The sequence below is a fragment of the Pteropus vampyrus genome, unplaced genomic scaffold (genome assembly GCF_000151845.1).
Source record: "Pteropus vampyrus isolate Shadow unplaced genomic scaffold, Pvam_2.0 Scaffold471, whole genome shotgun sequence".
NCBI classification, from domain to species: Eukaryota; Metazoa; Chordata; class Mammalia; order Chiroptera; family Pteropodidae; genus Pteropus; species Pteropus vampyrus.
This window is the reverse complement of record NW_011889252.1, coordinates 861829-883932: the sequence shown is the minus strand read 5'-3', so window position 1 is coordinate 883932 and position 22104 is coordinate 861829. Positions and strand designations below refer to the sequence as shown.

At 44.8% G+C, this 22104-nt stretch overlaps 1 protein-coding gene across 4 annotated transcripts in view; it reads right to left on the bottom strand.

Moving 5' to 3' along the window:
* GALNT6 (polypeptide N-acetylgalactosaminyltransferase 6) overlaps nucleotides 1-17904 on the bottom strand; it is a 31658-nt gene extending 13754 nt beyond the window's left edge. For 3 of the 4 annotated variants that reach the window (XM_011382359.2, XM_011382361.2, XM_011382362.2), the window contains exons 1-4: nucleotides 17805-17904; nucleotides 8908-9029; nucleotides 5278-5870; nucleotides 3574-3746 (exon numbers count right to left, since the gene is read on the bottom strand). In XM_011382359.2, coding sequence (XP_011380661.1) covers nucleotides 3574-3746; nucleotides 5278-5768 — 664 coding nt within the window. In that variant the 5' untranslated portion in view covers nucleotides 5769-5870; nucleotides 8908-9029; nucleotides 17805-17904. Of the gene's footprint in view, nucleotides 1-3573; nucleotides 3747-5277; nucleotides 5871-8907; nucleotides 9030-15800; nucleotides 15849-17804 lie in introns of those variants that run through there. The other variant, XM_011382360.2, reaches the window with a different exon arrangement.
* Between the last annotated feature and the right edge of the window lie 4200 nt (nucleotides 17905-22104).

Here is a 22104-nt window from a genome sequence, read left to right as displayed (position 1 = left end):
ATACCACTCTTCCCAATCTTGATATAGCAGCCACAGTGGGCAGCAGAGTTATCTTGTAAAACTATAATCCAGATCGTGTCACTACAGTGACTTAAAATGGCACTTAAAAACAAATCCAAACAGTACGGTGGTTCCTCAAAAAAAAAAAAAAAAAAAAATTAAACATAGAATTACCACATGGTCCAGCAATTCCACTTCCGGGTATGTACCCAAAAGAATTGAAAGCAGGGTTTCAAACAAGTATTTGTACACCAATACTTGTTGATAGCAGCATTATTTCATAATAGGCAAAATGTGGAAACAACCCCAGGGTCCACAGACAGATGAATGGATGAATAAACGTGGTATATAAGACAACGAAATATTCAGCTAATAACAAAGTGTTCCCCAAATGTTTCCTCCCTTGGATTTCACACAGTGTCTTTCCTGACTTCAGGGCTGCCCCTTCTCTCCTCCCTTTGCCTGCTGGTCCCTTTCCCTTCTCTTCCTATAGCACCCCCTTCCTGTCCAACCCCACCTCCTCACTCCTCTTCTCTCTGTGAGGAACTTACTCATTGAGGGTCCTGTTTACTTCTTGACTCTGGGACTCGTGCATGTGTCTGACTTCCTCCTATCCACCTAGCAAATTCTCACAGGAGGGAGGCCTAGCTTCTTACCTCCTTAGTCTCCCCCAGGGGCAGGGCTTTTGACATGGGGATGCTCCATTTGGAGCATAGAAGACTGACAGGACTGGGATGGACAGTTTTCAGAATCTTGTGGAATGTGCCAGACTAAGAGTAGCAGCTGCCCTGGCTACACAGGAGTGAAATCTGTGCCCAGTGTTCAGACTCTGAGGTAGGTAAGAAAGAGTTCCCTAGTGGGTGACTGAGCCTCTTTCCCCCACCCTAGCATCAAATGTCTGTATACTCGTGGTCATAGAGCACTGCCAAGTGCCTGGATAGGAGCACAGAAAGCATGGACATTGTATTTCAGCAGAGACACAGCCCTTGTCTGTGTGTCTGTAATGAGAGCCAGTTAATCTGATCAAACAGTCAAGCATGTGGGAAATTTTATCTCACTGTGGACTGCAGAGATTTCTGACCATAGATCTGAGTTTTGTCCTTTCCTCCACTGAACTGAAAGTATCTTGAGAGTCCAAAAGCCCTGAAGAGGTGGGGTTGTTTATCCAAGGGTCCACAAGTTCCCTGGAATTAATTACATGCAAAAATATCAGTGTGCGCACATTGTTATGGCAATTCTTCACTCTTCTAGGGAGCGGGGCAAAGCTTTTTAACAGATTCTCAAAAGAAGCCGAGACTCAGAAAAATAAGAATGGCTGGTTTAGACTTTTCAGGCAGGTGATTCTGAAGATGCTGGAATTGATCCTAAGACAGAGTCCAAAGCAACAAGGGAGAGATGACCAGAGACATGCCTGCTAGGGGCAGGTCTTTTGGAGGGGCTGCTAAGGAGCTACTGCAAAGTCCACTCTACTAGGCATAGGCTGCTGTGCCCTTCAGATGCTGCCTGTGCTAGTCTGGTATTATGCCACTTTTCTAGCCTGGTCAGAGGAGTTGCCCAACTGGGTATTTGTACTTTATGGACTCACAAAATTCTGGATCACAAGTAGAAACAGTTTAGAATGCCCACTCTATGCGATTCAAGGGAAGAAGCTTCTGAGGGGTGGGTAGCATAGGTATTGGAGAAGGGTGACCAGAGAGCCAGTTTGAGAGGAAAGGCAGCTGATGTACCTGCTCCCATTCCATTTTATTGCTAAGAGGCCATTCTCAAGCTTCTCCCATCTCTGCCAAATTCTTTGGCTCTCCTTTTCCAGAAGCCTAATCATATGTTCCTGTCTGCCAGACTCTTGCATTTTCTCCTTGATACTTGTTTGCCTTTACTTTGTAAGTGCTGCTAGATGTCTGTCCTCCCTGGGGAAATATGAACTCCCTAAAGAAATGGACTCAACAGTGCTCACACTCAGCTCCTCCTTCTACTGCCTTCTCCAGCCCTAGTTCACTTTTTAGCATCACCCCTAATCTAGAAAGCAGAAAGGAGGATGGGGGAAGGTCAGGAGACGTAGCAGCTCTACTGGAGTAGCCCCAGGGCATATACTGGGAAGTGTGGTGTCAGTTCCTGTGCTCAATATGGGTGCACGGGCAGAAGAGGCCAACCTGGGAGAGCCCCAGACACTCCTGGAGACTCCCAGCCTAATGATGATGCATCAGTCCCATAGCCCCTTTCCTAGTTCTCACCCTATCATTTCACTCTTAAGGGATTATAAGAACTTCCTCTCTGGACTCAGGGTCCTCTGTCCTTCCTGACAATGAATGGCCCCCACCTCAAACTGCCATCCTTTTGAGAGAAGTTCACTCTCCAGCTTAAACACCTTCAATAACTCATTTTTTTTTTTTCAGATAAATTCTTTAACATGGCATGAATTTCAATTCAATATCTTTTTAGAGTCATTTCCTACAACAAAGCTAAGCATCAGCCACATCAAACCTCTCAATTTTTCACAAACACATCTTTGTCTCTAGGACTCTGTCTATGCCATTCTCTCTTCTGGGGATGTGTTCCAACGCCTCTTCTCTCCCTAGACACTCATGCTTTCAGGTCCAGCTCCAATCTGGCTTTCACTGTGGACCACCCCAACCATACCATGCAGAAATAACACTGATTGATTGCATATTCCCAGAGCGCATTGTTCCCGTACAAAAAATAAACTGAACCTAATGGTACGGGGCTCTTACTCCATGCTAACCGCTGTGTCACATGAATTATCTCATTTACCACCTACCCTCTGATCCTTCGTCCACCATGTGAGGGAGTCAATTGTCTTCATTTTTAGTAGAGAGAACTGAAGCTCAGAGGGGCTAAGTATCTTGCCCAAGATCACAGAGTTAGGAAGAGGTAGAACTGGGATCTGAATTCCCGGGTATTGGTCTCTCTAGTCCATGCCCTTTCACATCCATTAGGGGTGTGTTATGGGACACACCGCTGTGGTTGGTGTTGTAGGGGGCCATCTGACACATGAGGGTCGTTAGCCTTTTCAGGGCAAAATATATCTCATTTATTATTTGTTATGGTATCTCCTATGCCTAGGTCAGTGCCAGGCACAGAATACTCTGTAGATATTTGTGGGATTGCTTTAAAGAGTGAGGTAGAATTTTGGTGAGGAACCTCACTTGCCTATTGAGAACTATAGCAAAGAGGGCTTCTGAAGTGGAATCTTTCCAGAGCAGAAGAGGGGTGTAGCAGGTAGGCAATGCTCTGACCTCTGACCTCTCCCGGCATTTCTGATTTGGGCTGGGCTGGGTGGCTCTAAAGGAGTCTCAGAACTTAAAGCTTAGAACTTCTAAGCTCCTGGAGCTTTTGCGGAGTGAAGTCCAGGCTCTAGGAATGTGATCTTTCTACTTCCTGTCTCCCATCTTCCTGTCCCTCACCTGCCTTCTCCCTGCTCCTGGCCTTTATGATGGGCTGCGATGCCAGGCAGCAGGCATCGCAGGGTACCTGCTCCCTCAAGAGAACCTGCCCTCGTTCCCAGAGTACCAAGGGAGATGCTGGCCCCCTCTTCAGTGCCCCCTCCAGCCTCACCCTCAGTGCTGGCATCATCCACCAGTATGATCTCCTTCAGCAGGATGGCAGGGGAGGTGTGTAGGACACTGTACACCGTCCGCAGCAGCGTGGACCAGGCCTCGTTGTGAAACACGATGATGACGCTGGTGGTGGGCAGTGGGGGGCAGCGCCGAAATTTCTGGTCAACACATCTAGAAGGATGAAAGAATAGATGCAGCTCTCTAGTTTCCTTGGAGTTGGGGGTAGTGACAACTCTGCGCACAGATTCCCATAACTGCCCTCTGCTCCTTAGAACCACCAGCCTACATTCTCTGTTGTGGTTGAGAATGGCTGCTCCCTGTTCCAGGCTTACCCTGTATTTGCCACCTACTCTGAGGTTGTAGCTAACCCATTCCAAAACCCATCTCCCCCAGAGCTGGCTTAGTGCCCCAGCTGTGATGCCGAGAGCTCCCTTCTGCTGTCCCCTCTCACTTCTCATCTGCTCTAGGAGTTCCCAGGGCTGACTTGTTTTTCTTCAGTAATATGTGTACTGCATAAAGTGTAACCCAATCCGGAGGTCCCAGAGGGGAAGAAATAAAGGGCAAATTTGACATTAGAGAAAAGTGACTACAATTTCCATACACTTCTCGTTACACCTTACAGTTCTTCCCCAATCCATTTCCTCATTAATTCCCTATAATCTTATACTACTATCACGATCAATTGCCTGTGACCTATTCTATACCTTCATCTAATCTAGTCACTCTGTGGCACTTGGCCATACTGCCACCCTCTTGACAGGCCATTTTGTTTGGATGGGGATATGTGAATCCTGGATCTCAAGGGATCATGTGGCCTAACACCCTTTCTTATCGATCTGAATGATTTCCCATGGACGCTCCAGAGGAGACTCCCGAACTTCCTCCACTGGCTGCCCTCATGGCCCAATGCCCTTCGCTGCTGAGGAGCTCCTGACAACAAGTGGCTCCACCTTCTAGAACTGTAATGCTTGGTCTATATCTGAGGAAACCCAGGTTCACAACCTTAAAGAATCATGAGTTTGGGGATGGGGATGCCAAGTGACAAAAGGCCAAAAAGGGTATAACTCTCGAGTTAGGAAAAACAAGTCTAAATAAAAAAGACACAAAATTTTTGACTTGAGGACAGTGTGAACATAGCTACGGCCACATTAGAGAAAGGTAGGTTACAGCTCAAAGATCTAAGTGTTGGGTCATTGCCCAGAATTGAAAGTATAAACATCTTCAAATAAAGGTTGGAATGAATTCATGGTCCTGTAGGCCTTCACTGGAAGAAGTAAATCAGGAGGTGTGGGGAGAGTCCTGACCACCAGAGCTACTGTCAGGAAATGTCCCTTTTCTAGGACCTCAGCAGCAGAGTCCCACAGTTTCTGGCGGAGGCCAAGGCCACTGAATCTTTGGCCTGGAATCAGTCCCCTTCAGTCTCCCTCATGCTAGGTCCCAGGCCCTGAGTTCCTTTTTATTTATCCTGTCGCCTTCATCATTGTGTTTCACCCTCACAGGTCTCCTTGGGCCTCTAGCCAGACCATAATACTCTTGAACCCCAATCAGTCAAGAAAGGGAGTGAGGGTTTAGAGGAAATCTTTGCCTATATCTTAAAATCCCCATCAGCTCTTTACCTCGCACTTGGTCCATGGCCATGGCCTTATTAGCCACACCTTTGGCAGAGCCCTGGTCTCACCCCAGGACTTTGGGTGCTACTTACTCCGGGGGTCGGGTGTCTGGCCCCAGGGCTCTCTGCAGGGAGATCCGGTCACTGGCAAAGGCATTGAAGCAGTGCTTCTTATAGCCCTCTTCCTTTTCCTGGGTCTCCAGGGCCGTCCACTGGTCCTTCTGAAATGCTTTCCCATCTGCCCCAGGGCTGCTGGGGTTCTGTGGTGGCCGTTCCCAGAAGGGCTTCAGCTCAGATGGGGCATAGAATCCGGGGAGACAGGACTTCTTTGTGGAAACAAGTGTCTCCTGGGGCTCCGGAGCCCTGATCTGGAGCTTGGGTATCGAATCTTTAAGGTTGTTCACAGCTCCCAGCATGAGATCCAAAACATGATCCTTCTGGCTCACTAAAGACTTCAGCCATGGTTTCTCTGTGGCTTGTTCCCTGCTGCTTACATCCCTCTGCAGGATGAAGAGACAGAGCACAAAGGCACTGCCCACTATGGCCAGGCGCAGGGGCATGTGGCGTCTGCGGAGGAACCTCATCCTCGGTAACCAGTGGGGACCTTGGCTAGGTCAGCCTGAGTGCTGGGCCTGAGCTTGGAAATAGCTCAATATGTCGTGGCGGCCACACTTTGGGGCCTCAGCCTGAGAAGGGAGGAGACAAGGGAGAGAAATGAGCCAAGGTAGGGATGAGGAGGGAGCCAGGGGATTTGGGGTTAGTCCAGGCTCTGTTGCTGAATGGCGACATTGCCTTAGCCCAGTCCCTTAACTTCCCTGTGTCTAAAATTTCCTCCATCCATAAAATGAGGAGACTGGACTCAGTTTTTCTTTCCTGCCCTAAGATTCTGGCATTAATGTATCTAGAGTATCCAGAATATTGAAACTCTAAATGAAGAGGTAAAATCAACTTAACCACTCTGGAAAACCAGTTTGGCTTTATCAAGTAAAATTTGATAAAATGCACACACCCTATGGTGCCCCAATTCCCCTCCTCATTTTATATTCCAGATAAACCCCGGTGTACATGAGCCAGGAGGCATGTACCAGATGTTTCTGGTAGTGCTGACTAAAATGGCAAAAATAGCAGCAATCTAAATGTCATTCAGCAGTAGAATGGAGCGTGAAATATAGTCATACCATGGAATACTCTACAGCAGTGACTAAGAATGAACCACTTCTACATGCAACAACACAGATGTAATGTCGAGTGAAAAAAGTAAGTTGCCAAAGGATACATACAGTATGATTCCATTTATAGAAAACTGTAAAATGTAAAACTAAACAATATATTGTTTATGAAAACAAAAATGAATACAAAATATTATTCGTGCATACAGAAATGAACATGTGGAAAATCTATAAAGAAAATGATGGGGGAAGGGGATGTAGACGGGGGAAAAATTTAAGTCATTTCTTCCATTAAAAAGAAAGAAAGAAAGGAAGAAAATAAATGAAAGGAATAGAGGCACAGGGGACTTCAAAGTAAAATGTTTTTCTTAAAGTGGGTGGTGGCCTCTGCTGGTACTGTTATTCCTTATACTCTAAATTTATTTTATAAATATTCTTCTGTATATACTCATATTTAATTTAAAAATGTCTAAGATTCTATGGCAACACCTTCTAGGCAGGACCGAGCTTGGGTGTTCATTGGCTTTATACCCTTAAGCACATGGGCCCATGGCTCAGAAGGTGACTTTCTGTGGAGAGCTCTGGAAGCGTAAGAGTCCCTTGTTAAGCACAATATGTTGGTGGCAATAGACCTGGGCACAATTCCCAGCTCTGCCCCTTCTAGTAATAATAGCATCTACCTCTTGTTCTAGGGATTAATAAATTCAATGAAATAATTCATGGAAAATGCTTATAGTCTCTGCATGCAGTAAGTTCCGAAAAAGTGTTAATTTTTATCATTAGTGGCCATGTGACCCTTGAACAAATTACTTAATCTCTCTAAGCTTCAATTTCCTCATCTACAAAGTGGGGGTAACCGATACCTAACTTACAGGGTTGGGTAAAGATTAAATTAGAGATAATGTATGTAAAATCCTCAGCAGAGTGCCTGTACATACTAAGCCCTCAATAAATGGTATCAATTATTTCTATTATTATAATTAATAAACCTTTGCTCAGCTTTCCAGCAATTATCCTCAAGCACCTGGTCCCTGGCCAATTGCCCTGTGGCACGTCTTGCTTAAAAGTAACTTCAGTTGAGCTATTTAATGCTGTTACTTAAACACGCGAGCTCCTGCCTGTGGAGAGCCTGGTATCTGTAGTCACTTAGATCTGGGGAATATGTGGCCTTCATGATCTCAAGGGGAAGCAGGAGTCACTCTGAGCTCGGGGAGACGAGTTTTCTTTTATTACATCACACTCAGCAGCAGCATCAAAAATCAAATAAAACTAAGTCTCTTTGAGCATCTATTTTGTATTAGATGTTGTATAGCAGATAGGAGAGGAGATTTGTTCATTCTGCTGGTATTAATTGAGTAACTGCTATATGCCAGGTACTCTGACAGATGGGGGAGATACAGAGATGAGCAAGACCAGCCTTCAAGGAGCATAATCAACTGGGGGAGTCAGATTTTAAATGGAGATCACCAAGTGAGAGGATGGGGTGAGAGAGGCACCCTTGGGTACTAATAGAAAGAGGATGCAGGAAACTCAGCAAGCGGAGGGTGTCATTTGTGAAGAAGTCCTATAGGGGGTGCAGCTTGGGCTAAGCACTAACCCACAAATAGGAATTGGCCAGGCAAGGTGAACACATACGAAGGCCTAGAGGCAGGAGACAGCACAGCCAATGAGAGAATAGCAAGTAGATTAGGATCATGGGAGTATGAAGTCTGATGGGTGTAGCAGAGGATGGGCCTGGAGAGGGAGCTGCAACCAAGTTATCGTACCAAGGAGTTTGCTGTTGATCCGAGGTATAGGGAGCAATAAAGGATTACTGGGGAGCCCAGCATTACGGGAAGTACAAGATGATAGCTGGCAGAGGATATCTAGGAGACAGACCTGACTGGCAGTTGGATGGCCAATTAAGAGGGGCCTGAGGGTCTGACCCAAGATAGCAGCAGTGCTGATGGAGGAGGGAGAATGGGGTGCTAAAAAAACTCCCTTAGGTGATGGGGTGGGGCAGTTCACTCCAGCTGGGACGCAGAGATATAAGACAATTCCTTTCCCTATAGGATTTTAAAATCTAGTTGGAGAAGAACTGGTAGCACATGTCTAGGGAGGGGACAGGAGCAGGAAAAGACCTTTCACTGAATACCCTTTTTTACTTTGAACCTGACTATATTACCTATTCCAAAATTAATAACATTAAAACTTGATAGCACAGACTGTAAGTGCCAAGTTGCGAAAGATGTAGTTCTCCGTGGGCTTAAAGAAGGCTTCAAGGAGGAAATGGGGTTTAGTGTAGAGGCAGTTTCCTGCACCAGGGGCTGAGCTATGCTAGGCCAGCACAAGGAGTTCTGCTTAGACAGGACATCTCATAAATCCTGGAACTGCCCCTGGCTAAGCTCAAACAGAGCCCTGTTTGCCATGACAGTGTTGCACTGTCTTGCAGGCGGTATCTTCCCTGACATTTTCTGTCTACCTTCTCACTCCAGCAAGAAAGAGGGAGCACAGTTAGAAATGAAGGCATGGTAATAACTTAGTTACTAGCTGCTGCCAAGCGCTCAAGACTCACCTCCTCCAGGAAGGCCTCCTTGATCAACTCACTCAGAATCACCAGGTCACTTCAACTCCTTTGTCCTTGCATTGCGTTGTGGTTCCTCAAAGTGGGGTTTACCTTTATTCCTTTTATTTCCCCTGGAGAAAGAGATCTGGGGTTAAAATGAGCCCTTCCCCAGCATCTGCTCTCTTAATCCAACATGGCAGCCTAAGGCTTTGTCTCTGGAGCCTCAATTCCTCAAGGTATTAACCACATCCTGAAATGAAAGGAGACACCTGTGATTAGCCTTGGCCGTAAGGGACTCAGTCTCTAGTTTGTTTGCTCAGCATACAAGCGATAAGAGAGAGTCACCTAGAAGAGACACATAATCTGATGGAAGAAAGAAGACTGGGATTAAGGATTCCTGCTCTCTGTGTAGGAGATGATTCCCCGAAGTGTGGCTAGCAAGGTCAAGGAGATCACTCCTCCACCTGCCTTGGTGAAAGAATAGTCCCTCTTGTATGTAGTACTTTGTTAAGTGCAGGGCTTCACAGGATTCTCCCCACAGCATCTTGTATAGCTCCCTCACCTTTAGGTTCCCACAGTATGGCCTTCAGGTACATTGGCAAGTGTGCCCACAGCCCTCATCCACTCATCCTCCCCCTGCTGCTGCTCAGCGTTTATGCTCAACTCTTTTTCCTCCAGCCACCCTTGGGATTGCAACACATCAGATCATCCTAGTTTCAGGACTGAGATGATGCCAGAACACAACTTTGCCTTACCTTCTCTCACTGGTCTAAGGGAACTGAGGCTTCTCCCAGCTCAGTGTCTAACAAACTGCTGATTGCAACCTACTATAAGATTGTGAAATAAATTTAAAGTGTTACGAATCAGCATGAAAAAAAAATCTTTATCCAGGCAGAAAAAGTTGAAAACCACATGATATCACTTACACGTGGGATATAAACCTAAAAGCAACAAACGAACAGGACAAACAAGCAGAGACTCATAGACATCGACAATAGACTAGTGGTTACCAGAGGGGAGGGTGGGGAGGGGGTAAGGGGGAGGTAGATGGGGTAAAAAGGGTCAGATATGTGGTGACAGAAAGAAATCTAACTATGGGTGGTGAACACACAATACAATGTATATGATATGCTTTACTGCTGAATTGTACACCTGAAACTTACTGGGTTTCTTTAACTAATGTCGCCATAATAAAAAATTCTTAAAAATTCTTTAAAATATCAGAATAGAATATAACAAAAATGAAAATACCAAAGCATGTCACATATAATATAGGTATTATTTTGTTAAAATTTTATTTCAGTTATTGTACATACATAGTGTACCAAAAGTCTTACTGCAATTTTAAGCTTGAATAACTTCCTAAGTATAAATGCTACAGACTTACAGAGAACATCCCTTCAAAGGTTTATTTAAATTTCTTTTACCTTATTGAGCTTAATGAATTTTGAATAATAAAATTTTATTTTAAATGTTTATCTCAGTCCATTAAAGGTAAAAAACACTTCCTGATAAAAACTGAAAATGAAAAATGTTATTCAAAATTTGTAAAGTTATAAGAAATTTAAAGTATCACATTTTCAAATGATTTTTTTGGTTAGTTTGTAGAATTCATGCCTCTGATGTAATTAAAGTGTAAAACTGCCCTAAGACTTTTGGAATGCCCTGTCGCATGTTAAATGGGTATGAAATTTTGTTGTAAAATTGTCTTTCTTACTTTGGTCCAGTCATAGAAAGCTGAAAGCCAATGACATAGTCCAATCCCTCTATTTTACAGTCTAGCCTTCCCCAAGAAGCTTTCTTAGATCTCTGGCAGAATTCATCTCTGCTCTGTCTTGCCCCGCTTAGCAGACAGTTTATACTTCGATCCTGGCCCCATCACAGCCTTGCCTGTGTGGGAGAAGTCCGTTCTCTCTCACAGCTGTGAATTCCTGGACCAGGGAGGCCAGGTTATTTTCACCTTTTTACGGCTTGCAAAGTAGGAAGTATTCCATAAACTCTTGTTAAAGGAGATGAGGCCAGAGGTGTTAAAGGACAGGGGTAAGCACTGGCTTCACTAAGTGATGTTTTGAATGCACTTAACTCCAATGTCATTTGAGGTACATGATATTCTGTTGTTACACATTACCATGCCACTTTGACTAGGTCTGTCTGTGAGTCCAGAACCCTCATTTTACAGGTGAGGCCAGAATGGTTAGGTTACTTCCTTGCTGTCACACAGCTTATGGCTTCAGGGAAAGATGCCAGTCTCTTAATTCCCAGGCCACTACTCTGTTCCCCCACCATTACCTACCCCCCAGGAAGTGTGGGGACAGAGCTGTTATCCTGGGGTAGGGCTGTTTTCCTGTGCGTCCACTCTATTCTTAGGACCCCCTCCCCACTACTCAAGTCCCATTCAGGACTATGAACGCTTTGAAGATGCCGAAACTGGAAGTTCCCACAAAGTTTCACCTTTTGTGATAGCCTTGGTCAGCCACCTAGAACACACCCTTGCTGGCCAGGTGGCCTCTTTGTAACAAAGTTACTTTCTGTTTATCAACTGGGCTGCTCACCTCCGGGAGACGTGGCAGCCAGGAAGTAAGACACAGCTACAGGGATATTTGCTCAAGTTAGTCAGACTAAGGCTCAATTACAAGTTTCTTCGAAAAGAGATAACTGTCACTGCTCTCACCCAGGGTGCAGGTGTGTGGAGCTGAACATCATGATGGGGAGGGGACAGGTCAATTTTAAGCTACTGGTGTGGTGAGGGGACCAAGAGGCTGTTTTGGCTAAATGATTCTCTCTTCCTCCCAATCAAACACAGCTCTCATTTATTTTACTTCCTCTGTTCTCATTCTGTGAACAAAGTAGCAAATGATCCCCTTCACAACCCTCCTCTCAACCTGACCCTTCTGATTACAGAATGCTGGGAGGTTTTCACTTTTCCTCATAATTACACCTTTAAGACACTTCAGCTTTCCCCCAAGACTAAAGCTGCAGTACTGTGGCTTATTTTCCCAGAAAGATGCACTGCAAGTTATTTCTGTAGCTAGTCTATCAAGTTCTTTCCCCAGCATATCTAGGTTCATTTGCATAATATTTTAAGCTTAAGTTATCCAAATTTTCAATTAAAAAAAAAACAACAACCCAACTTTGCTCTCACCCTATATATCTAGAACAGTGCTTGGCATAGAGCAGTAAACACTTGTTGATTTATTCCAAATTTGTAAAAGTCTCTGAAAATCAAAATAATATGTACCCAAACAAGAAGTTCAACAGCTCACAGGTTTTTCACTGGAGTTACTTCTAGGTCCTGCCAGATGGGTAGGGATGTGTAACTGTTCTCAAATCCAGCCTTGCAATTGCTGGCTCCTAGGAATCCAGGGATGAAGGAGGAACCCAGGCGGGCATGAGGAGGGATTCCCTAAACCCTAGTGAAAATCCGACTGGGTTGAGAGAAGGCCAAAAAAAAAAAAAAAACCAACTTGAATGGAGTCTTAACATCTGTCTGTTGGGGGAGGCCGGAAAGTACAAGAGGGGTGTTAAGAGGAGGGTTATTCCTGAAGGCTCGGGCTGGCCTCCAGATTGGGGTGGGGGAGATGGGAGAGGGCAGAACTGAAGTTTTTCCTTCTCTCTTCACCCCACAGTCTGCTCCTGGCTATAGGCCTTCTACTCAGAGCCACCAGATACTCAACATATCACACCCCGAACTTAGGGTCTGTGCCATCCTCTAAGCCAGTCAGCCTTCCCAATTTCCCTATTGCTGCCAACAGCATTAAAATCCTAGAAACAACCCCTGCCCCACTCCTGGGTGTAGTTTTGAATCCCTTTTCAATGTCAGGTTCACTTCACTGTACACCCAAGTCCTGCTGACTCATTCTCTGCCTCCTGGATCTCCCTCTTTCTCTCTGCTCAAAACTGTCATCTGAGACTGTGCCCTTATCGCCCAACATCTGGAGGATACGCAGAAACTGCCTGCCAGCCTCCTTAGCCTCAGGCCTCTCTCTCCCCCCTTTCATAATCATAACAGCCATATTCACAGCACCAGCACCATTTGATGGTCAGGGTAGTCTGTCTGCTTCCTGTTTGCTGCTCACCCTCACAGGCTATCTTCTCCGCAAAGCCTTTCACTTATATTTTTGCTAAGCAAGCCATGTTTCTTTTCTCTTTAAAATTTCTACTTCAAACTCCTCAGCCGCAGTATCCAAGTGTATTTGTTTCCAAGTTTCACTACCCATGTTTCCCCATGTGACTTCCCCACCAGATTTTCTGGGGGAGGGAAAACTAACAGGCCTAGTCACTAGGCCACCTAGATCCTGTTTTCTTTCTTCTTTCCAATCCTTAAATCCTGGTCCCCAATCTTCTGCCTCTGGAATGCTTTTTCCTACCAATCACCCAACCTTCCAATCCCTGTAATATCCCTCAGCCCTGAGGTATTTGGTTATGCTATTCCACTGCCCTCATCTGTCTGTCCTTTGTTCTCTGTTATATGTAGAGCTGAGGGTGAGGATTGGGTTTCTTCTTTACTTCAAATCTCTATCTAGGACCAGGTTGCAGAGGGTACAGGAGAATAAACTGACCCCATAGGTTCTCAGGTGCCACAAAAGTCTTCTAACATTTCTTTGTCTCTCCAGACTGAACCCATCCTTGTTCACTACGTAAGTCTTTTACACAACACAATTACAGCATTGAGCTCAACTCAGAGACAGTCACTGCCCTGCACTTGACCTCTCCTTTATTCAAATCCTTACTCTCATTTCCATCAAATGAGAATGGACCTTTTAGGCTTTCCCAGAGAGGGGCAGAGGGCTGTATGAAGAGCTGAGTTCACCCATCTTTGGCATAGCCACTCACTGGGTCCCTCTGGTCCTCTTCACTCTGGTCCTCAGCTTTACTTCCAGGGCTGGAGATGTCAGAACAGGCCCGTGGGAGACAGAGGAGGTTTGGACAATACCGCCATTTTAAAAATCACAATTTACCATATCAAGTCAAGCAACGGTAATCTCCATTTTACACAGATGGAAACTGAAGCACAGGGAGGATAGGTAACTTGGCCAAGGTCACATAGCTAGGAAGTAGCAGAAGCAGGATTTGTATGCAGACCCAGGTCTCTCCAAAGCCCACTCGTTGCCTTAACCATGCCGCACACTGCCTTGCATTTGGCTGGTGCTTGGAGCTTTGCCAAAGCACTTTCATATACACCTTCTCATTAGCTTCCCACACAGGGAGTGTTTATGTGATTTGGCCAAGGTAAGACAGCTAAATTAGTGACAGGGCTGAGTCAGCTGCCTGCCTCCATTATATCCAGTGCCTCCCGGCATTCAGAGGCCCTTGGCCCTAGGATTAGCTGCCCCTCCTATTCCTGACTTCTGTTCTAGGCAATGACTACATGGACTAAGCCCATGCTCATAGCTCCTGTCCAGGGGTCTCCCACTTGAACTTGGGCTAAGATGTTTCTGACCTCAGAGGGCATCTGACAGGCATCAGGGCCTCCCCTTTCACGCCTGAGTTGTTCCATGCTGCTGTAGGTGGGAGTCAGTTGTCCTGCCAAATGTGGGCAGTGATCACCAAGAGTGAGGCCACCTTGGGCAGCCCAGTATCCTTTGTGGTTCCACCAGCTCCAGACTATCTCTTCTCTTTGACAGGCCTGTTCTGTTTTTTTACCCTGGTGCCCCTGAAAGTGGTTTTCTCTGGTTAACTTTGGATGCCTAAAGTGAATGGCATTGTTGAGGAACAGGAGCTAGGGAAGTACGTGCAATGATACTGGCTTCTGATGGATAACTTGAGCCAAAGTATATTTCAAACCCCTCACTTTAGCATGTACAATTCATCACGTGAATTTGCCTGCCTCATTCTTTTATACCCTTCCTGTGATGGGTAGGAACACAGCTCATCTGTCAGTGAGGAGAATAGGCCCTGGGTAGTGCACACACATCTTTGGTAAATGAGCACAAGCCCTATGTTCTTTGGTGCGCCCAGAGGTTAACATAACAACCCTGGACATGTCAAAGAACCTTGTGGGCTTGTGGGTCTGAGGTACACTGAGAGCACAGCATCGAAACCCTCCCTGGGACTGTTGCATTGGGTTGCTGGCTAATAGAGGGGGTCTGTTCTAAGTTTTGCTGACAAACTGACACTCCCCCCACCCCATATATATATACACATGGGGAGAGCCCTGTCCTACCCTCTGCAGAGGTCAGGATCTGGGATGACTGGCTCTGGGGCAAGAAAACTATTTCTCCTTTCGGTTAGTCTGCGGCTCGGAACAAATGACGAGGAAATTGGGAAGTTGGTGACAGTCACAGTCATGAACACCCAACAGATTCCCTCCCCACAATACCACACAGCTCCCACCTGCAAAAGGCCCAAGTTTTTTTGGAGACTGGCCCCCACCAGGAGGCTTCTCTTGGCTTTCTCCTTCTGCTCAGGAGCAACGTGGCAGTGGCAGGAGGGAACCTCTCTGAAAGATTTTCTGAAGCAGGGCACATGGGGTGGCCCAAACTGGCATATGGGGCACCTAAGGAATGCAGCGGCATTGGTGGGTGAAGGGAAGGAAGAAGGATAGAGTCCTGGAGGGAGTGCTAACGCTTGTCCCTCTCTCACCCACCCCTCCAAGTCTCAGAGGTCTGAGCTTTTTTTCATTCATCCTTTAAGGAAGGCGCAAAGGTGGGCAGGGGTCCTTTGGAGAAGGCGCTAGAGGCCACCACGACATATTAGGACCAGTCTGGTCCACCCTCTTCATTTTACTACGGGGCGGGGGGAAGGGGAGGAAGATGAGGAGGAAAAGGTCCGCAGAGGTTAAGGGCCTGGCAGAAGTGAGCTCGACTGGAAGGAAGTCCCGAGAAACCGGAGAGTTCTGAGTTCCAAGTCGTGGCGGGGTGGGGATGGGGGGGAGGGGAGTCGCGGGCTGCTTCTGCGCTTACCTGTCGCCCCAAAGCAGAGCCGCAGCCACGCTGCGGAGCAGCTCGCGGGTTTCCCGACGGGACGTCCTGGAGGGCGGAGCCGGGGCGGGGCCTGGCACTGCCAGAAGGGCGAGTCATACAGGCTTCTCCCGGGGCCAGGTGAAGGGGGCCACCCACTGGGCCCCCGAGCGCCGCTCTGGGCCGCGCCACGCCCCGGAGCTCCCAGGGCCGCCCCGAGGCTGGCCCCCAGCCCCATGCACCATCACCCACTCTCGCAGCCTGCGGCCGCTGCTAGGTGCCAGCTTCTCCAGTTTTTCCAGATCTCAGCTCACCCAGGGGTATAGTCTCTGCCGGCAGGCTCTCAGCGCCGGAAAAGATTGGAGGGTCTCAGGCACCCCAAAGACGACAGGCATTAGCCGAGCCGCCAGTGGCGCGGAGCAGCATGTGCAGGGAACCGCACGCCCCGCGGTGGCGCGGCTGGAGCGCTCAGAGGAGGCAGCGGCGCTGGAGGGAAAACCGCGGCCAGGCAGTGAGGAGCCCGGGGCTCTGTCCCAGGTTTGCTTCTTATTGACAGAGTGGTCTTGGGCAAAAGGCTCCTCCGCTCCATCCAACAGCAAGAGCAGTTATTAACTGTGTGCCACAAACAATGTTAAGGGCTTCATATAACAGGTCTTAGGTAAAGTCCAGCCCCAGCAAATACTGACGAGTAATACCCGGAATATATATGAGAGGCGGCTAATCGCACAGCTAGAGTGATGCTCAAAGTGTGGTTTCCGGACCTGCAGCTTCAGCAGCAGCTGATAATTTGTTAGAAATGTAGATTCTTGGATCCCACCCCAGAACTAATAATCCGATTCTCTGGGGATAGGACCTAGATATTTGGGTTTTTAAAAGCCCTCCAAGTGGTTCTGATTGGTGTATACTCTCGATTTTGAGAACAATTGAACAAATAGTGACAGGGCTGGAATTAGAATACAGGTAAATTCAGTCCCTAAACCCATGCTCTAAATCAACCCTCCAGGGCCGCAGGCTGCTCACTGGTCCTCTTCAGCTCTAAGATTCTGTGATATAATCTTTGGGTCCTTACTCAGTAATAGAGAAGTAGCACAATTGACTTTAAATAACTGATAATCTGGAAATTTTCTATGACAGAAACCTGGACCACAAATTCTAGTTTGTTTGTTTGTTTGTTTGTTTGTTTGTTTAATATTTAAACGAGTTTATATTTCTAAGTCCATAAGACCTGGCAGCAGGAGTGGGTGGGTAGACAGTTCTGACATGAACTGGGACAGGCAGGGGAAGCCACTTGGAGATTAAGAGTTGGATGAAGAGAAGTAATCTTGTTTTCTAATCTGGGACCCTACGGTAGGATTGAGCAGGAAGTTTTCCAGAGGTTTTCCAGTGATGGAGTCTGGAGAGACAAGGCCAATGGAGCATCGAGAATAAAATCTTGTCCTGCTATACTTGACCAGAGGGATGGTGAAAGATGGACATTCCCAAAGGAGTAGAAAAGGAAGCTTCCACTCACTCTTGGCATGGTCTCCCATCTCCCCTCACTCCAAGTAGCTGAGTAAACCCCCATCCCCCAGCAATCTTTCTTTCACACTAGATGCTTTCTGGGGTTCAAATTCCTAAAGAGAGACTTTCTACAGAGTTTACTTCGATCATCCATTTTAGCCCCTTTGCAGACACTCAGGGCTCATTTTAAATCCTGTTACTCAAGCTGCCAGTATTCTTGTCATTTGTCTTATTTGACAGCTATCTTAGAATAAGGACATTCTCTGTTGAAGACTGTGGAGTGCTGCCCCTCATATCTCTCTTTCTAGGGGCTGGACATTCCTGTACAAGTCTGACCCTACAGGCTTTGCTCTACCCTTCCTCTAACTCTGCTCTGTGACCCCAGGGGTTGTGTGATCCTGACCTAGCCCTGGAGACTTAGATTGGGCCCAGCCTGACCTGAGGGTAATAGACTAGGCTGGACTCACAGCCTCAGTTCTTCCCTAGGACAGAGTCACAACCACTAACCTCATCCTGCGGGTCCTGAGAGGGTGGTGCCCAGTTTCCCAAGGAAGCAGCATCAGTCTGCGTTGTGTGCTCCACTTTCCAGAAGCAAATTACTCATCCAATTTTAGTTCACCTGACTCTGATTTTAAACGTGACTTTGAGTTCTCAGAATCATTAACTTCCTAATTTGGAGGCATACGTAGTCTACAGGATGTGGGACCCACCCCTAATGTGTCATGGACTGAGCTGTTCTCTACTTGCAGGAAGGACGGTTCAGTCTCCCTGCCCTCTGCTCTAGGAAGGTCTGGAGTTGAGCCACTACAGAATGTTGGCTGTTCCCCCAGCTTGCCACTGGTGGCAGGCCATTTTTAAAAAGTTTTCTTTAATTGAAAAAGTTATTTAGGCACATGGTTTAAAAAAAATCAAGCACTATCAAAAGGCATACATTGAAAAATATATTTCCTCCCTCCCCAGACCTTCGGTCCTTCTCTCCAGAAATCATCTCCACATATTCGTGACCGAAACTCTTCCCATCATTAAGCATTTCTGCAAGACATGCCTGAATTTTCTGTTCCTCAGGAAGTCCTGCGAATTTCACTTTTTTTTCTTGTTTTTATTTCTTGGCAATTTTAGCTTTTGCTTTGGGGTGTTCTGAATTTAACTTTTTACATCAGTGTGCGTCAGTGGGTTCTCCCCACCACAAGGCAGGAAATGTGGTGAGGGCGGATCAGTAGAGGCAAGGAGACAAGAGCAGCTCTGTGAGTCTGTTGACATCAGCTTTGGCCCTTATCAAGACTCTTCAACAAGCAGTCCCAGGTGAGGGAACACCCACCTCCGGGTGGGGTAGAATGAGGGAGATTTGCCCATCCTATCAGAAATCAGTGCTGGCTACACTTAGTAAGCAAAGTTTGCAGAGGAAGCTGCCTCGAGTTTGCCCGGAAGGTTAGGAGGGAGGGCAGCTGGCCTGCCAACAATCTGCCCATCCTACTTAGCACTCTACCTCTCCACCCCCCAGGGTGGCTAATCACAGAAGGAACCAAATATGTCTCTTTAACTTTCTTACATCTCAGTTTCTTATCTGTAAAGCGGGATTAATGATACCTAGGGTTGTTGTGAAGCTCAAGCAGATATCTGAGGTGAAAGTGTGACAGCTGGGTTCTTCTACTACAGTTGTTTCTTCATCTCTTTTCTCCCTATGTTTCCCTTTCCTCCTCATCTCATTCCCAGGCCCAGAAGAGAAACAGTCAAAGTAAAAAATGTTTTAGGAACCTAAGCAGACCTGTTTCAAGTTCTTCCATAATTATTCACGCATTACTATTCACCCACCTTTGTGTGCCTCAATTTTCTCATCTGTAAGATGGGTATACTATTTTTATTTTTCAGTTTTTAGATTAAGTGAAATGTTTAACCCACTGCCTAGTACACAATAAGCACTCAGTAGATGTTAGAATATTAGCCATTATCATTAACATTATCCTGTTTTCCTTCTTCCCTTCCCTTCAACAAAACAATGTTGAAGCCCACCGTGGGTAGTCTCTGTGCAAGTTATTGGGTAGGACGCAGAGATACAAAGGTAAATAAGCCACATATTTCTCCTCAGGACACCTATAGTGTAGGAAAGAAAGTTGACAAGTGTAAAAAGGATTGTAACTGGGCAAAGCCAGGATAGAGTAAGGTGAGTGAGGCATATGACTTGGGTGCAGAATTGAAGGGGACAACAAAAAACTCAATAATCAAATCATATTTAATGTAACATTTTAAGAAATCGAAATTGATGCAAAAAATTTGTGACAAACAGAATATCAACAATTTAAAATAAAGAATAGTGTCCTGCTGAGCCATATTGGGGCAAAAGGCAAAAGGAAAAATGGGTATCCCATATTCATGTTTTTCTATATTTTTTAAATGGTTTTCTATTACAGTAGTTGAAAAAATATTGACAAATTGAAAAGTAACTGTATTAAAACTCATAACATTAATTTAAGTTTACTTTATTTAGACCCAAACAGAATTTACTATGATTTTACTTCAGTTTAAGTTAATTAAAATTTATTTAAGATCACCACTTGGTCAAGAGAAATTTTTGAATATGGCAATTTCTCAACTGACAATGAAATAAGCAAAGAATTAGATTTTGAAAGTATTGTTGATGACTTTGCTTGCATTAAAGCCAATTTCCTTTTTCCTCAGGCTCCAATATGGCTCGGCATGGCACTGGATTGGAGTCTGGACAAAGAACCTGGAGAGAATGGAGGGGAAAATAAGAGAAAGGGAGAAGGGTTAAAAGAATTGGAGGGGTGGGTAATATAGTATTTATTGTTTTTATTAATTACCCAAAGATCATATGTTTAGAAAGCACAAAAAATCACAGAGAAGATAAGCTACCCATAAATATGGTACTTAGAGATAATCACTATAACTATTTTGATATATTATGTTCTATTTTTTTCTATGTATATATGTATTTCATCAATTCTAAGATGCATATTTTTTCACTTTTTAACATTTCTGAAGTTAGGATGTATCTTAAATTGATGATGCCATAATTTAATTAGCGGTGTCGTTTCCTTTACTGCTATATAAAACAATGTTTTGTCTTACAATCTATGTTAGATGACTATATATATAGTTGTGAAATTATATGTATACATGTATATGAAATTACATATGTATGTAATTACTATGTGTTTATTACAAAACTGGAATCATATTGAATATACTATTTTATGACCTGATTTTTTTTTTACTTACTATATTATGTATTTCTCAAGGTGATAAAATAATCTTCTCACATAAGATTATGAATCACCGCCTAGTGGTCTGTTATGTAGATAAACCATATATATTTTTTAAACCAACCTCCTAATGCAGGACTTTTAGGTTGTTTGCCTTTTTGTTTTTCTATTATATGTAGCTGGCTATCCCACTAGCAGTTAAGTCCATGTACATGTTTTCTTTTCCTCTCTGCCCCACCTCAAGTGAGAGAGGAGCCAGAAAGTCACTTTGGTTAGCATTTGTAGGATAAGTCATCTTTGAGTCCTTAAAGTAGCTCCTGCCTGGTCTGTAAGGTTCTTGTTAAAATTATTCCTTGGTATTTTATATTTTGGTTGCTACTATAAATATTATCTATTCCAGAAGACTCTTGATCCATTTTTTAAAATATAACTCAATCCTCATATCAGACAATGAATAATTTTTCCTCCCTTGGGAAACACATGGGATTGACAAATTGTTAACTATGGATTCTTCTGCTTAAACCTTTACACAAGATCTCCTTAAAAGCACTCACGATGCCCAGAATCTGTGTGTACCTTTTGTAAATGAGAAATTTAATGATTGCGAAGAATAAAACATCTAAATGCTTGCAAGGTTTTGTTGTGAGAACTCTTTCTGCCCCAAATTATGGTAGCTTATTGCTTTATAGGTCTCTTAAAAAAGGGGGCGGGGAGGAGATGCACTTTGAACTTTCTGAAATAGAGGTAATTGGATTTCAACCTAAAAATTATTTTGCTTAAAGGGAAGTGATAAAAAGAGTAATAAACTACCCCCCAGAGCAAACTACTACCCAGCTAACAGCAAAACTTCTGTTATCTATCCCTAAAAAATAAGAGAGGAAATTCCTGTCTTCTTAGACATTTGAAAAAACGATGAATTTCATTAGAAAAAGCTGAAATCCCTTTGATAGCATCAGAATGTTGTTTATTATTGTTTTGCATTGAAAGTAGAGACATAGAAGAATTCGGTGGCTGTTCTAATGTCCTGAAGACTCACGTCCTCTTTATGTCTTGAAATTTTTGCCTTGCTGCTTGTTAATTCCCATGGAATCTTTTTAATTTATTTATTTTCAATAGGTAAGATGTACACATGGTACAAGAACTAAAAGTTCACAAGTCTAGTGATATGTAAGTCTCCTTCCTACTCCCGTCCCTGGTTACCTCGTTTTCCTCCCCAGAGTCAGCCATTGGTAGAGAAGGAATCATGCTGATTTTAATAAGTACCTTAAGTTGTAACTTTCTTCATGATATTGTCTGAAATGATTAAAGTTATTATAAAAGCAGTTAAATTACCGAGTCCTCCTTATAGCTCTGATAGATTTCCAGTTGATTCTCTTGGGTTTTCTAAGTAGACAGACATATCAACAGCATGTGATTTGGGCAAAGTGAAAACAGTTTTAGAGTAAGACCTGCGTGGAATGCTGGCTTTTCCAGTTACCTGCTGTCTGATTTTGAATCCAATCTTTATAAAATGTTGGCATTTTCTAAAGGCAGCATGTAGACACAAAGTGATCCTTTTCCCTGGTTGTGGTGGATAGAGTGGGCAG